Raw genomic sequence first — 15,985 nt, forward strand, 5'->3', positions numbered from 1 at the left:
ATATAATTGTGTGATTAGTTGACTGGTGGCTTAAATAAATAACCACTAGTCAACTAGAAAAATCTTTAGTCGAGGTCAGCCCTAACAGTTACTGGCTTAATAAAATAAGAAATCCTCTGTAGTGTAGCTTGAATAGCAAACAATTGACAAACAAAAGTGTGTGGCATTAATGAGAATTGCAGATTGTGAATGGAGTGACACCATGCCAGGCCAATGAATTTCAATGCTTCTAATTACACATTATGCATTCTTTTTTAACAGGTTAAAGCTGTCTGCTGTCTGAGCATGGATAATGGGAAGACTTTCTTCACTATCCTTTATCTGCTTGTTTACAGCTGTTTCGGCACAGCTGGAATTAAAGTCTCACAAGTCAGCCGAGTAGAGAAGGGCATGACATTGTCTAAAGAATTACTCCAACGTGTCAATGATTTGGCTAAATTTGTTTTAAACAAAAAGGAAGACACAGCTCGTGACTCACTACTCAAAGTCCTCAAAGTCTTTAGTTCTCTTGGCAAAGTTGCAGCAAGTTTTGGCTGTATTGGGGCATTAATTAGCTTCATCTTTGCCTTCATTCCACAATCAAACCCAATGTTTGAATTCATGAAGGAGCAATTTGCCGAGATCAACCGTAAACTCGACTCTCTCTCTCTTCAAATTTCAACCCTGCAAACAGAAATGGAATGGACAAACTATGCTAGCAGCTATGGCAAAGATGAGAATGTGATCAGAAACTCTTGGGCCAAGTTGACAGAATTCATAAAGACCGCTCCCGTTGCCTCCACACAGGAACAGAAGACCAGGCTGGCTGAGAGGTTCACCACTTTCTATGAAAACACTGGCACAGAGAACAGTGTAGCTAACTTCTACAGATACATTAATGAGAACAATCCTGTCAGCTTGAATAAGAATCTCTTACAGCTCATCATTGAGAAATCCAGCGGAGATTTTGATGTCCTGGTCCAATACACCACCTACTTCACCACTCTGATGGTTTCAGGACTAAAGCTAAATGTGTTTTATTACAAACTAAAGGGCTATGATGCTGACACAAAGGCACAAGAAGCAGTCACACAACTGTCCAACACTTTATCAGCCATACAGGATGCCTTGATTCAGTGTGCTGATGACTTTGAGACGTGGGCTTATAAGGACGCTTTGAAACTTAGCAATCAACGATTCTCAAGTACTGAAAAGCTAGCTACAGATATTAAGAAACACTTGGAGAGCAAGTTCCACTGGTTAAAATGGATAGTAATTGCCCACTCAAACACAGATGAGTTTACCTTTGGACATTCAATTAACTTCGATGCTCAAGAAAAGGCATCAATTCACCTAATTCATCAAGAAAAGGGGTCTGCTGTTGATCAAAACATAAAGGCCAGCATTCAATCCAGTTTGGAAAAATTAATTATAGATTCGAAGATTACCATGCAGTGTTTAACAATGAAGGAAGAGCTACTCCACAGGTTTGGTGCTAAAGTTACCAGCCACATACGGTTTCTTCATGCTGTTAAAAAACCATCAGATTATGCACAAACAGATATGGCAGATATTGAGATGAGGTGTGAACCAGTATCTTTCTCCTTAAGAGACTTTAGTATCTTCCTCAAAGCAAATATTGTGAAGCCTCCCTGCTCAGACGTGAATTGTAAACATGGAGAATGTAAACCCATCGAGAGCACCACACAAGGATTCTGCAAGTGCCATAAGATGTTTTTTGGTCCAGATTGTGAGGAAAGCATCCAAAATATGATTCACTATGAAGATCTTGAAGATGAAATCAATGGTATAACCTATCAACCAGTCCCCGATCTGACAGCGATTTATTTTAGTGTCAAGGAGCTGAAGGACTTCACTAAAGAAATGATTGAGTCTGTCCGACATGACATCCAGTGGACACAAGTCTTTGTGAAATACAGCAATGTAATTCAGAGGTTTCGCTACATCTCAACATCATTTTCACATCTTCAAAACAGTACAATAACCCAAGACTACTATGTTTCTGAAGCTGGAGCTCTGTTCACAGGGGGACCCTCTTTTCAGTTTTACCTCAAAGAATTTCATCACATGATGATGGGCACTGGATTTGGAGACAAACACAACATTCTGGATATCTTTCGCGAGTCTCTGATCCAGGACTCACAAAGTCATTCTGGTGAACCAGTAGAATGCACAAAAGGCTACAGTGACCAGATTGATTATTTTGTACGCTACCTATTTGCCCTGGAAAAGGAAGCAGTTTTAGCTTGGTCTAAATATTTACTGGTCACTGGAAAATCAGAGAACACTGCTTTTGTTAAGAAGTTTTTTCAGGACTACGTCTCACAGCAATGGAAACTCTTCAATAAAAATGGATGTGGCCCGCTAAAGGCTGGGGATCTTCAGAACAACCACTGTGAGAAGCTCTACCACAGCACAGCCCAGCAGCAGGTGAAAATTAAATGTGCTGGATTATACAAGCCTTTCCCCGAGATTGTAGTGTGTTCTGGAGGGAATTGGAGTGCCTTACCTGTGTGTTACGCCGAGCAGGTAAACGGGCAAGTTGAGTGCAAATCTGAAGGTGGAGCCACCGCCTGCAAGGCCTTATGCTCGCCTGGCTGGGGCTCTGCCACACACCCTTGGCCAGCAGAGTACAAATGCTCACAGCCACCCTGTCCTTCCTTCATACCTCACAAGTGTAACAACTGCACACTACACAGCGTTTGTAAGTACGATGAGGCCTGCACTGGCTTCCTCGGCACATGTCGTGATGCATGCTTGGTGAATCCATGTGGAGTGAACACCAACTGCTATTCCCATAATCACGATAGGACCTGCAACTGTGTGAGCCCATGGAAAGGAGACCCATACCAGGGATGCAAGAGTCAGGACCTCAAGTGGGTAAATCCCGATGGCGGACCCCGCAGTAAGAAAACTCTTCTACTTCAAATATACTCACATAAGATTAGGCTGATTCCTACTTTCAATGTGCTGAAGTCCATGCCAGCAGGGCATAGCATCTGGGTATGCAGGTGCTAAAGGGCAGATTGGGGGCCCGCCGAGCTGAGGAGGGAAATTTTGATCGAAACTAGGTAACGAATAAAGCCCTGCCCGAACCCTTGTCCGACAGCTTATCAGAATTCTTAGCCCAACTCCGACGGGAGCCTTGGTCTTTTTTCTCTCTCTCCCCCATTGCACAGCTGCTGTTGTAGCCATTAAAATAGTTCAGTTTAGTTTTTTTTAAGCTAATAAAGAAACAAAAAGAAATATAGATACTTTGCTATTTTTTCAGACAGTGAGTTGAATATATAAACCCTGTCTCAACCTATATTTAAAAAGAGCCACAAAAAAAACTATTGATTATTGACACAAAATTAAAGAACATTACAAATATTTAAAGGTCCTGTGACATGAAAATTTCACTTTCTGAGGTGTTTTAACATTAATATGAGATCCCCTAGCCTGTATATGGTCCCCAAGTTTCTAGAAATTGTAATCTGTGTAAATCCAGATTTTGCTATCTTTCTCTGCCTTAGATCTTATATCTCCTCCTTGTGACATTGTAAGGAGAAATGTTACCTCCCAGATAGCCACTGGATGCTGTAACGGAACAGGGCCGCAAAACGATAGAGCCGGGTCTGGCCCGCATCCGCCTCACGGACTCGTTCCGGAGTCCAAACGCACATCGGGCCGAAGCCGTTTCTGGTCTGTTTTTAGGGGTTGTTGCGGATATGTGCCAGCGCCGATCCAGCACTGCCTGATCATCCCGTTACATATACGTAACGGGTGCATGAAACGATTCCGCCTACCGGAGCTGTGCCGGATGTGTTGCGAATCCGCTTAAATCACCACTGTCCTTTTGCCTTATTTTCGGCATTTTTGTCAGTTAGGGTATCATAGTAACCTATGCTACCAAGGCATAAACCTACATTTTCACTACAATTACTTGGCTATAAATAAAAAACTTGACTTGATAAAGGCTAGTTTCAGTTGGAGCAATGCATAGGCCTATAGGCTATAGCTGAAATAAATAGTTTTAATGATTAAAAACGCATACTAAAACAACGTGAACAAAGTTAACAAACACAGAATTAATGACCACGAATTCATATATTTAATTATAAAAAACGAACAACAAAGTCATGAACAAAGTCAACAATTAACACAAAACACAGTCAACAACAAACACAGAATTAATGGATAAAAAAAACGCACAGGCTATAAACACAATGTGAAAAAAACAAAACATGCACTTAAACAAAATCACTAGGTGGGTGCTGTGGCAGCTGGTGCTGTTGCTGCTCCTGCTGCTGACACGCCAATCTCTCCTTGCGCCCTCCTCTCCTGTCCGCCGAAAGGGCAAACCACCTTATAGCATGCCTCCATATTTCAGCTTCTGTTGCAGTTGTATTTATGATTTAGGCAATTCAAAAATCTCCAAGATTATTTTAAATAATGATTCAATCCATTTCAAACAAGTTCAAAAAATTAAACTTGGACTTGAGAAACGAGCCATGTGTGTTTTTTTATTGAACGTAACAGACACTTAGGCTAGGTGCGCACTATAGCATATTGAAATGCGCAAAAAGTTTTTTTACTCGTCTGGACATCGCCAAGACTAACTTTTAAAATTCAGCACATTAGCGCAAATATATGCTATGATATGAAAAAGTTGATTCGGTTATCCTATAATTGGGTCTATTCTGTGCTACACTCATAGGCTATTTGTATAGCACAGTAGCGCTATAGCAGATGAGGCTCTAACATAACACAGACTGGTGCGCAAATAACAGCCTGTAACTGCTATCTACGAAGCAAACAGCATTTCACTTGCACGTTTAAGTAATACAGTAAATTAGAATAAACGCATAAAAATAGATGTACATAATAAACACATAGAATAGACACATAAAAACTTAAGTGTGGTAGCCTTTTTTAAAGCCATTTGGTTTACGAGGGCACAGTAATTGTCCTCACAAACCATGTCAGATATTTATAAACCATATACAAGAACTCACACACAGGGTAACCAAATTTCCCGGTTTCCTATTGCTGAAAAATAACCTGTACGTGTAGGAAACAGTCACGGCTCGTATCAATATTTTATCTCGTCCGTACGATTTTCAGATAAACTCACTCGTGCCGTGTGCGTGGACATACGATCTTCCGACCATCTGAATTCGCACCGTGTACGCCCGCCTTTAGGCACATCAGTACTTACACGTTTTTTTTCTCAGGTACCTTAGCAGGAAGGTTTCTTTAAGTGTCTTGATATGACCACAGTTCTTCTGGATTTAGTTTGTCTCAATTTCATCTGTTTCTTCGTGTAATAACACACAGATTCAGTGATGGTGAGATCAGTAGATGGGAAACCTATTCCTCCCTCCTGACCTTTTGTAAACTTTATTTATGACAAAGAACAGCACAGATATTCTAACAATCTGTCGATAAACAGCTTGTGTCCTCGGTTTCTGTTTGAGTCAGCTCGTGCTGGGGACTGACTCTGAAGTGGTCACAAATTTGTGTACAGTTTATGGAGCTAAATGCTATACCCCCAGCAAAAAGGCATAGTGACGCCCGTGCTTCTTGTGTACATTTCGGAGAACCAGGACAAATATTTCAATTAATCGATCGTTTCGGTACCCAACCCTACACAGACATGTTAAATATATCTATAGAATGCTTTAAATTACTATTGTGATCCGTAAAGATGCATTCTCTCTAAAGTCCAGTGAGGAGATGGAAAGTCAGGATTATAAACTTCATCTTTGCAACATTGACTGAGAAAACACTAGTTTATTTATAAATCATTTAAATATCTCTGTACTATTTCTCCAACACATTAATGGTAATTGCGGTACGCTTTTGCATGTCCTTGAATGCAGAACTTGTTCTTGTTCGTTTATTAGTTTTTTGGGCCACTGTGCCAAGATTGTGTTTGCATGCAGTACGTTGAAAGATAAATTAATAACTAAATAAAATAAGATTAACCTCTTAATATTTATGATTAAAGTCAAAATTAAAACAATAAAATCATGCTTACTGTAAAATTAATGTGAAAATTCCACCTAAAAAAGAAAGACAGTAGCATCCAAGCTGTCATTCTTCACAAGTAAAACAAATGAAGGCTCCAACTTTAAATTAAATAGTGATGTCAAAGTTTTATCGTTGGCTTTTCTAAGGAAGGCTATGTTATGTTACAACTGTTGTGACTATCACAAGCTGTTTTATTGACTGTTTATGTTTTTTTTAAACTAGGGCTTCACAATTAAATGTCACCTGCTTTTAAATGGAGAAGCACTTAATATACAGAGCTGTAGTTCACTGACAAGCTACGCAATATCGCATTCATAATCACAGATGAATCGCATGCAGTTATGAACGTGATATTGAGTAACTTGTCGTAGAACTACGGCTCTGTATATTAAAGGGTTAGTTCACAGAAAAATGAAAATTATGTCATTAATAACTCACCCTCATGTCGTTCCAAACCCATAAGATCTCCGTTCATCTTCAGAACACAGTTTAAGATATTTTAGATTTAGTCCGAGAGCTCTCAGTCCCTCCATTGAAACTGTGTGCATCGAGAACAAGTCAATCTATTGTTCGTTAACTGGCTCGGCTCGGTGTTCATCTTCAGTTCTCTCTTCACAGCAGTTCAGTCAGTGTACTGTTTAGATTCAAGATGAATGGCATGCTCAAAAGGTAGAACATCTAAAGAGGCAGTGTATAGAAATAAAATCTCTGATAGCCAAGGCACTCCATAATTAAAATGTCTTTATTGCAAAAATGACTTGTCCTAAATGGACAACTTTAAAATGCCCACGCGTAGCGGCATGGGGCCTTCTTCAGTGCATAGTGAAGCAGATAAAAAACTGATCTTATAATGACAAAGACACACAGGTAGAAGCAAACACACATGTGCTGACAATCAGTATTGAAGGTCTGCAGGTAATTACTAGGACACGCCTCTCACACCGTTCTCAGCACTAAAACTATTAGTCTCAATAATAAACAGAAACACAGGCAACAGATAGCATGCATATATATTCATGCATACATTGCTAGGGCACGCTTCTCACATGGTTCTCAACACCGAAGCTGCTGGTCACAACAATAAACAAAGAAGCAACAGATAGCATGCACATACATTCATGCATATATTACTAGGGCACACCTCTCACATGATTCTCAGCAATAAAGCTGTTGGTCACAATGTAAGCAAAAACACAAGCAACAGATAGCATGCATATATTCATGCATACATCTTCATGCATACATATGCATACACATATACAATATACAGAATGAAAAGAGTAGTTACAGGAAAGGACAATATTACAAAATCACAGAAAAGGTCTATAATCTGTCTCCTCATTTAATCCTGGATAGTCCATTGCTTTGAAACTCCATATCCAAAAGGTTTCACGGTGCAATAACAATAAAAATATCACTTCCACGTATTGATTTTTTAATCATTTCAATGCCCTGAATTCTCAAAGATGAAGGGTCACTATGGTGTATTTCTTTATAGTGTTTGGCCATAGGGTAATCTTCGTTATTGACTCTAATTGCATATTTGTGTTCATAAAACCGCTCTTTTAGTTTTCTTTTAGTTCTGCCCACATAGAAACACCCACATGGGCATTGTAGGTGTTAGACCACATATTCAGAGTTACAGTTAATAAAACCAATAGTCTTAAATTCTCTCTGCGTTCTCAGATCGCAAAAAGTCTTACTTTGAATGACACCCTCACAATGACTGCAAGATCCACACCTATTGGTTCCCCACAACCCTTTTTCTAGCCATGTTTTTTGTCCAGGACCTGGAAGGTAACTTCTTACAAGTTTGTCCCTTATGGATGGTGCCTTCTTGAGCATAGTCATAGGCGGCTATGGAAAAACGTCTTTCAGAATAGAATCACTTTGAATTAACCCCCAATTGGACTTAATTATTTGTTTCATTTCAGAGGCACTACTTCTATATTGGGTAACAAAGACAGGTCTAGAGTTGTTTTTAGCCATGTCTTTCCTCCGCTTTTTTTTCTTTAGTAGATCAGAGCGTGTTGTGGAGCGTGCTTTTATTATTGCTTTTTCTATCATTGGTGAGTAGCCCCTAGCCCTGAACCTTAATGTCATATCTTGAGCCTGCATTTGCAGAGTCATTATTGCAGATGCATCTAAGACGCTGAAATTGTCCAAAAGGAATGTTATCTTTCAGGTTCCTTAGATGGAAGCTGCCCTCCAAAAAACCACGTTGGAATCTTCGGAACCAAAAGAAAGAGATAGATTATAGACCTTTCCTGTGATTTTGTAATATTGGTCTTTCCTGTAACTACTCTTTTCATATATTGTATATGTACATGTGTATGCATATGCATATGCATGAAGGTGTATGCATGAATATATGGGTCATTCCAGAATTGCGGGTACATTTCAAGTAGAGAAAGAAAACAAAAAACAGGATTTATTTTTTTCTGTTCAACTTTTTTATTTTCATAGAATGAACTTTAAATTCATCATTTTCAATATTTGCTGATCTTCAACTTGTAAGATTTAAAAAATTAATACTGAACAGAAAAATCTGTCAACTCTGTTATAGACAAATTGGGTCAAATATATACAGTTAACAAATGTAACACAATTTTAAAACCTTTCATCCCTAAGAGAACTTTTGTCTTTTCATCCATTAATGCAACTTTAAGCATAATAAGATAGAGACTTTTCGTTTTGGGGTAAAAATATCAGCACATTTAACTGAAAAGTTGCCTAGATTGTCTGCATTTTCTCTAAGCATGGCTTTAAAAATGAATGAAATCCTTTAAAACTCCATGCAGTAAGAATACTAGTTATGCTAATAAGATTCTGATCAATTTGTTAACAATAAAACACATATGATGATATTTTTTAAGTAAAACCTTAAAAAAACAGAGTTGACATTGATCATAACAGAGTTGACATTACAAACAGAGTTGACCACCCATAGTTAAAAGATCAAAAACAACAACGTTTTCTGCCAGTGTAATAAGATCCACTGAGTCGAGTTGCAAAGAAAACAGTGCAGCTTTATTCAAATAAATGTAAACAAAATAAACAAAGCTGACACTCCCAAAACAGCAGTTCGAGGGAGCAAAGCTAGACTAAATATAATGGGTGACATGGAGGCTATTTATACACATATTTATACACTAAAGGCTTGCTCGACTTGAACCGGCGCTGCACAGACTGATCGGTTTATGACATTGAAGTACCGCGAGAGTGATTGAAAAGCATAAGAGCCGTCTGCTGTCTAATCTCTCTTGTGGTACTTTGCTGTCATTCATCGATTTGTGCAGCGCCGATTCAAGTCAAGCAAGCCTAAAGACTAATGACTAACAAGAAACACCTGTGAACAATCAGACAATGAACCAATGAGAAAACAACTGAACAAACAATAACCGATAAGAATATAACACATGAACCAAAAGGAAGCACATGAAAAGATCTAATGACAGGATAACGGGAATCACAAGACAAACAGGAACCATGACCATGACTAAACTTCAAAAAGAAATGAAACCATACCAAACGTGACAGCCAGACTCTGAAACTTTTGAAACCATTTTAAATGGTAAAATCTAAATGTAAATGATGCTAAAAGTTTAAACAACAATTTAATCCTATCAAATACATCTGATATACAAATATTTAATGAACTTGAAAATGAACTGTGTCTCAGGCATTACTGATATAGAAAATAAAATGCCATAGCGGTCCCCTCACACCCTGGGCATGCAAATTAGTTATTGGCCATTTCTGCCCATATGTCTTTGTTTATTTCTACATGGCGTCCCGTCACCGCGATTGGTTCTGGGATGATTCTGAGGACATCATCAAAGAGATACCACAAAGTATCCTCATGGTTTGGCCATAAGCAGCGATTTTTCCCAACTTTGTGCATGCATTTGACTTTTGCATGTGTCTCATTGACCTCAGCGATGGTCCCAGGATAAATTTCATCATCATATTTGATGACACACCACTGTCCAATTAAATTTTTGATTTCCCAGTTGATTTCATGTGTTTTCTGTGATTGCTAATCTTCGGTGGTGTCAGAAAGTGTTGGTTGAACCTCAGTTTCAAAGGTGGCATAAAGGATGGGCTGAACATCAAATTCAAATCTTTGTGTGTTGTGACATACACTCAAGAATCTGCTTAGTAGAGCAGAGACAGCTGACATCTCTGTAGATTATCTTTCCTGGTGTGAGAGTGATCATCTGATGGAGGCTCATTGTTGAAGGAACCACCGGGAGTCGTTTTGGCATCTTCGGTACAGCTTTCCCCACAGCTTCCTCATCCATGTAGAACAGCTGTATAGAGGTCTGGACATTCAGTAGACAATCATACAGTGTCTTGGCATTTTGAATGTCTTTTTCTTCACTGACCAGTCTGTCCGCTGTTCTTTTTAAAACTCCACCCACTCCATCTGGAGCACCTTTTCCGTGGCTTGCTTCAAAGAAGCTCCATGTGCCTTTCTTGAAGCCCTTCTTGAACAACTCTGTGCTAAACATATAGAAGTTGCCCTTCTGACGGTATTGGGCCCACGGTCCATCACTAAAAAAATGAACTAAACTTACCGATGGACGGTGGGTTTTCACATGATCAAGCACAGGAGCCAAGTGTGTCCATATAGCGGGTGGACTTTTCTCTTTTGATGTTGAGATGGTAGTAAAGCACAAATGTTTGTCCTCTCCACCCACATGAAGGATTCTTGTATGCAGAGTTGCCTGCTGCTGAGAGGATGCAAAATAAACTGCCTGAATTTCTGCTGATAATTTGCATGCATCATTTTCAGAAAAATCAATGTGAATCAAACACTCGTCAGATTTCATGTTTTTCTTGAGCTCCCGGTAGTGGTTGTACTGTGTTTTATTGTTGAAATGGTGCCTTTTGAAAACTCTCAGCTGGTTCTGAAACCTATCAGTCACCTATCTCCTAGTGAACACTCCATCTCCTTTTTCACAGTCATTCGGACTGGTTGTGATTCTTTCTCACTTTCTTTGTTTTCCTTTCTCCCAGTTCAGTTGTCCACTGAAAAAATCTCACTGGAGCCTCAGCATTATACCCACTGTTGAGCTGATAGATATTGCTTCTGCATTTGGCACATTCTCCATTCAAGCATTCTTTAATGTCTCTTATCCTTGCAGCTTTAGCATATATTACTCTATACAAAGATGAACACACATTTGAAGTACTAGCTTGGCCAAGTGGTAAGTAGCATTTAGCAGTACGAGTAGTCCTAGTTGTAAACTTAGACAATATAGCAGTCCTAGTAAGTGATGGGATCAGACGATCTCTGTTGCGGTGTACCAATTCGCTTACTTGTACTACAACCTAAAAGTATGTACTCTTGTGAGTGTGTAGCAGTAAGAAGAGACGTACTACTGCATCATCATAAACGGACAGGTCTGTCCCATCCTGTCACTATAAACTGCCCTGAGATGATTGATCTCTTAACAGTTAAAACCATCCACATCCAAATTAATTTAATTTTCTACAATTTCTTAAAGAAATGCAGCAGCACATTGGTCTAACAGTCAAGGATCTTTCATGAGGAGTCTCCCTTAATGTGAATATTGTGATTGAAAACAATGATGCATTTAAATGTTAATGGCCAAAAAACCCACAGAACAACATTCTATGATTTTGGATGTACTATTTCTATTTCTGAATACCATTTAGAGAGTATGCGAATTGGGACACAACCTGTGTGTTTGTGTGGTGTTGGCTCATTTAAACTTGAAGATGAGGATCGCAGACAGGCGTGTTGATTGTGAAGTGAGTGCAGGTGATGAAAATCAGGGAGGATTGTGGGAGATGTAGTGCGCAGAGGTGACACTGACATTCAGCTACAATTAAATGTTTGCAATCTTTATTGGAATCAAAATTAGGAAATCGATAAGAATTGTTTAAATTCAAACAATACCTAACCCTAGTTGTGGAGTTGTAACCCTAACTCTTTGCTCATGTAAGACAACAGCATTGTATCTTCAAGCTAGAAAAAGCTCCTCGCACATCACTGGGCTTGATTAACCCTTAAATCCTTGTCAGTTATAGATTCTGTTCGTTCTAAAGTTGGCCTTGAGCTGTGCAGAGCCATCGGACCTGACGGGGGGTGGCACAGTGGATTCATAAAGCTTAGCTGGTGCTATTATGAAAAAGACTGGGAAACTCATAAAGCCGAGAGCTATGAGGTACTTCAGTGCAGTACATAACAGTTATGTTTAAAACACTACAGATAACAAATACACATGCGACAGCAGTCAAGGAGATGTTGCTTCTCCAATTTCTTGAGAACTTAAATACTGTATTAATAATCTGCAGGTTCTGGTTGATCCGTGCGGAGGACATGGCTGGAAATGGGTGGAGGGGGCACAAGAAAACATGTACACCTATGACGACTCGAGGAGGTTTCCAGGAGTCCATTACTACGTGTGTAGGTTAGTGCCAATACAAATACAATACATATTACTCGAGACACTTCATAATAACTATAGTATAATAAAGTACTTGCAATTGTTTAGCAAATAATTTATACATTTTCAAACAGTATTTAATACACTAATGGACTATATGTAACTGGTGGCTCACAACACCCAGTGTGATGTGCGGCCAGCGACTTTTTTCTGTGTTTCAAACTTTTTTCTGTGTTTTGTGGATTTAGACGCAGGCAGCAGATTCACTCTATCTCTTTATTACTGATTTAAAAACACAAATAAACAAGTGTGAATCACCCTTAACTTTTGCTCTTCCATGCAGTCAACAATGCAGAAAAATAAAGCGAAGGAGACAGAACAGGAAATTATGTTGGCTTGTGATACCACAACAATTAAAGGGCACCTATTATGCCCCTTTTTACAAGATGTAAAATAAGTCTCTGATGTCCCCAGAGTGTGTACGTTAACTTAACTCAAAATAAAGAATAATTTTTAACATGCCTAAATCGCCACTTTTTGGGAGTGAACAAAAATGGACCATTTTTGTGTGTCCTTTAAATGCAAATGAGCTGCTGCTCCTGGTCCCCTTTCAAAAAAGAGGGCGGAGCTTCAAGAGCTCATGCTGCAGTGTCTTCCCCGCAAAAGACTGCAGACTCAGAACTTGTTGATCATTTGCAGTCTCAACTTCACAGGCCGGAGACTTGCTCTTTTAGTGTCCTTCCCCCTGACAGGACTCAGACTCAGAACAAAGAGTGTCTTTTGGAAAGCTAAGCTTTATCTCTCTTGGATGAGGAGGTGATGGCAATCTCTTTCCGATGCAATCTGGCGCGTCCCCATTTCCAGGCTGTGTTTGGCCGTTTCCATTAGAGCAGATGGAATCCACCCTTCTTTCCTCCTGTGGAACTTATTTGCATAGTCCAAACACACATTTAGAAAAATGTCACTAAAGTTTTAGCAATGCATCATTCACTTACCAAACCACAACCAGAATACCTTTGGCAATGTTACGAACGCATTGAGTCCAAATATGTTGGAAGAAGACTGAACTGTCATGCTAAATTCATTAGTCCACTACCAGCTGAATTTGTGTAAGGTGTTACACTACACGTAGCTGCCACTGAGAATACTTATTTCTCTGATTAAGTATGAGAAGTGTGTTGGACAGTTTATCTGATGGTGTTGGACAGTTTACTTATGTCAGTCCACTAGTGCAATCAAAATGTAGCAAAACTTTGTTCACTATTATTATGTGTGTGAAGTCTAATTAATTACATTTAAATAGTGCTTTTCTAGGCACTCAAAGCGCTTTACGTTGTCAGGGGCATCTCCTCGTCCACCACCACATTTCACATTCACATTTATTCATTTAGCTGACGCTTTTATCCAAAGCGACTTACAATTGCTATATACGTCAGAGGTCGCACACCTCTGGAGCAACTAGGGCTTAAGTGTCTTGCTCAGGGACACATTGGTGTCTCACAGTGGATTCGAACCCCAAAGGCATGTGTCTTATCCACTGCGCCAACACCACCAGTGTGCAGCATCCACCTGGATGATACAACGGCAGCCATATTGCGCAAAACGCCCACCACACACCAGCTTACTGGTGCGAAGGACGGTGCTTGTTGACAGTTTAGTGTCCCCATCACTACACTGGGGCGCTAGGACCCACACAGACCACAGGGTGAGCACCCCCTGCTGGCCTCACTAGCACCTCTTCCAGCAGCAACCTAGTTTTCTCAGGAGGTCTCCCATCCAGGTACTGACCAGGCTCAGCTTCAGTGGGCAACCGGTCTTGGGCTCCAGGGTGATATGGCTGCCGGCTTATTGTGATCAGTTCTCAAATTAGATTGGGTCACAGAAAATTAAAAAAAATACATTAAACGAAACTTTATTATTATTAACTGCGCTGTCGTCGATGTGAATTACATACAAATGTGTTAAAATGCATCAAGCATTAAATGTAGGTTTATTGAAAAGAATATATAGGTTGTACAGTATCAAACTAATTTCTATGGAAAGTCTATTAAACATGGAAAATGTGTGTGCGAGTATGTGCTTAATGTATTAAAAAATTAAAAATAAGGAACACTGAATATGAATGTAATTAATGTATAATAAAGGTTGGGTTTAAAGCACTTAATCATTTTCCAATTTTCCATGACCTGATTTAAAATGAGAACTATTTACTGTTAATAAGTAAAAAAAAAAGCATTGTCTAACTCTTTATATATATATATATATATATATATATATGTCCTGGTTAAACAATGGTTTGTTAATTACAGTGACGATGAATGAGGAACTCAAAATTTGTCTAGTAATGTATTAAAGTTGATCAAATATTAATTATGGTAGTTTTCAAATGATTTGTAAGTACTTTATTACACTACAGTTATTATAATTTCTCATTTTGGGGGGAAATTAGAAGAAGTAAACCTTTATAAAATGTTTATGTTTGCAGACTTTAACTGTAAAATAATTTAATCCAACTCAGAAATGTTTTACTGAGATTAAAAACATGTCATGTCTGTGTTCTAATGTTCTCCTTTAATTTTTTTTTTTTTGCCCAATAGTTTGAAGAGAAATGGCTATGTGGGGAAGCTTTTCAACACGAGACATGGCTTTCTGTGCCATTTTCCCCTTGACTCCTATACCCGGGATGGAAGTTTCTATGCTCTGGTTACACAACCATGTATGTGAAGACACTTCACCATGATTCACTGTTCAGTGCTTACTTTTCTCTAGTTCCTTTTTCAAGCTTTGATTTGATGGAGGCTGTATTCATCTTTAAAAAGACAGACTGAACCTAAATGTTTAGTGGGATTTTTTTTTTTTTAGGAATAAAAAAGTTATAAATTGTATTGGACATTAGAATTTAATGAAAGTGAGCATGTGCAGGATATGTAATGTAAGTTTGCAGTAAAATTCAGTGCTCTCTGCAAAATTTAAATGTTTCAATAAACATTCCTAAATTTACATACAATGTCTTTCTTCAGTGTTACATCTCAAAATAATATTTGCGGCTTAAATATTTTGTTGACAGTAGATTTTGGGAGTGTATAAAATTCACTTGATTTAACAATTTACTTGATAGTGATCGATGAGTAATTAATATCAGTCAAAATAAAATCTTATATTTAAGAAACTTTTTAGAATTTTCGCTCTGGGACAACACTGAACTTCTATCCCTCACAGCTTTGTGCAATCATTTGCAATCAAGTCGACAATATCGCTGGAAATTAAGTGTCCCCATCTACGCAAGCCAGAGGAACCAAAACTCCATCGGTGACAGAATGGAGAAAAAACCTTGGGAGAAACCAGGCTCAGTTGGGGGGCCAGTTCTATGGAGCCAGAATGGTGCCTTTAAAATTTGGCATCACAAATTAAAATTGTCAATGAAAACAAAAGCGGAACTGAAAAAGGAAACATTGGCATTGAAACATTTGCATTGAAAACCGTTGTGTTGGCATTGAAACAAGTATTGGCACTGAAAAAATTAAATAATTAAAATCTTACAATCTTATTAT

At 38.8% G+C, this 15,985-nt stretch overlaps 1 protein-coding gene across 1 annotated transcript; it reads left to right on the top strand.

Moving 5' to 3' along the window:
• Nucleotides 1-266: 266 nt before the first annotated feature.
• On the top strand, nucleotides 267-15,435 carry LOC127953830 (SE-cephalotoxin-like). The gene is made up of 4 exons (XM_052553162.1): nucleotides 267-2,905; nucleotides 12,070-12,212; nucleotides 12,343-12,458; nucleotides 15,032-15,435. Exons 1-4 carry the CDS (start codon nucleotides 286-288, stop codon nucleotides 15,156-15,158), a joined length of 3,006 nt encoding a protein of 1,001 aa, XP_052409122.1. The 5' UTR covers nucleotides 267-285; the 3' UTR covers nucleotides 15,159-15,435.
• The last annotated feature ends 550 nt before the right edge of the window (nucleotides 15,436-15,985 follow it).

Source organism: Carassius gibelio, chromosome B3, assembly GCF_023724105.1.
Source record: "Carassius gibelio isolate Cgi1373 ecotype wild population from Czech Republic chromosome B3, carGib1.2-hapl.c, whole genome shotgun sequence".
Taxonomy (NCBI): domain Eukaryota; kingdom Metazoa; phylum Chordata; class Actinopteri; order Cypriniformes; family Cyprinidae; genus Carassius; species Carassius gibelio.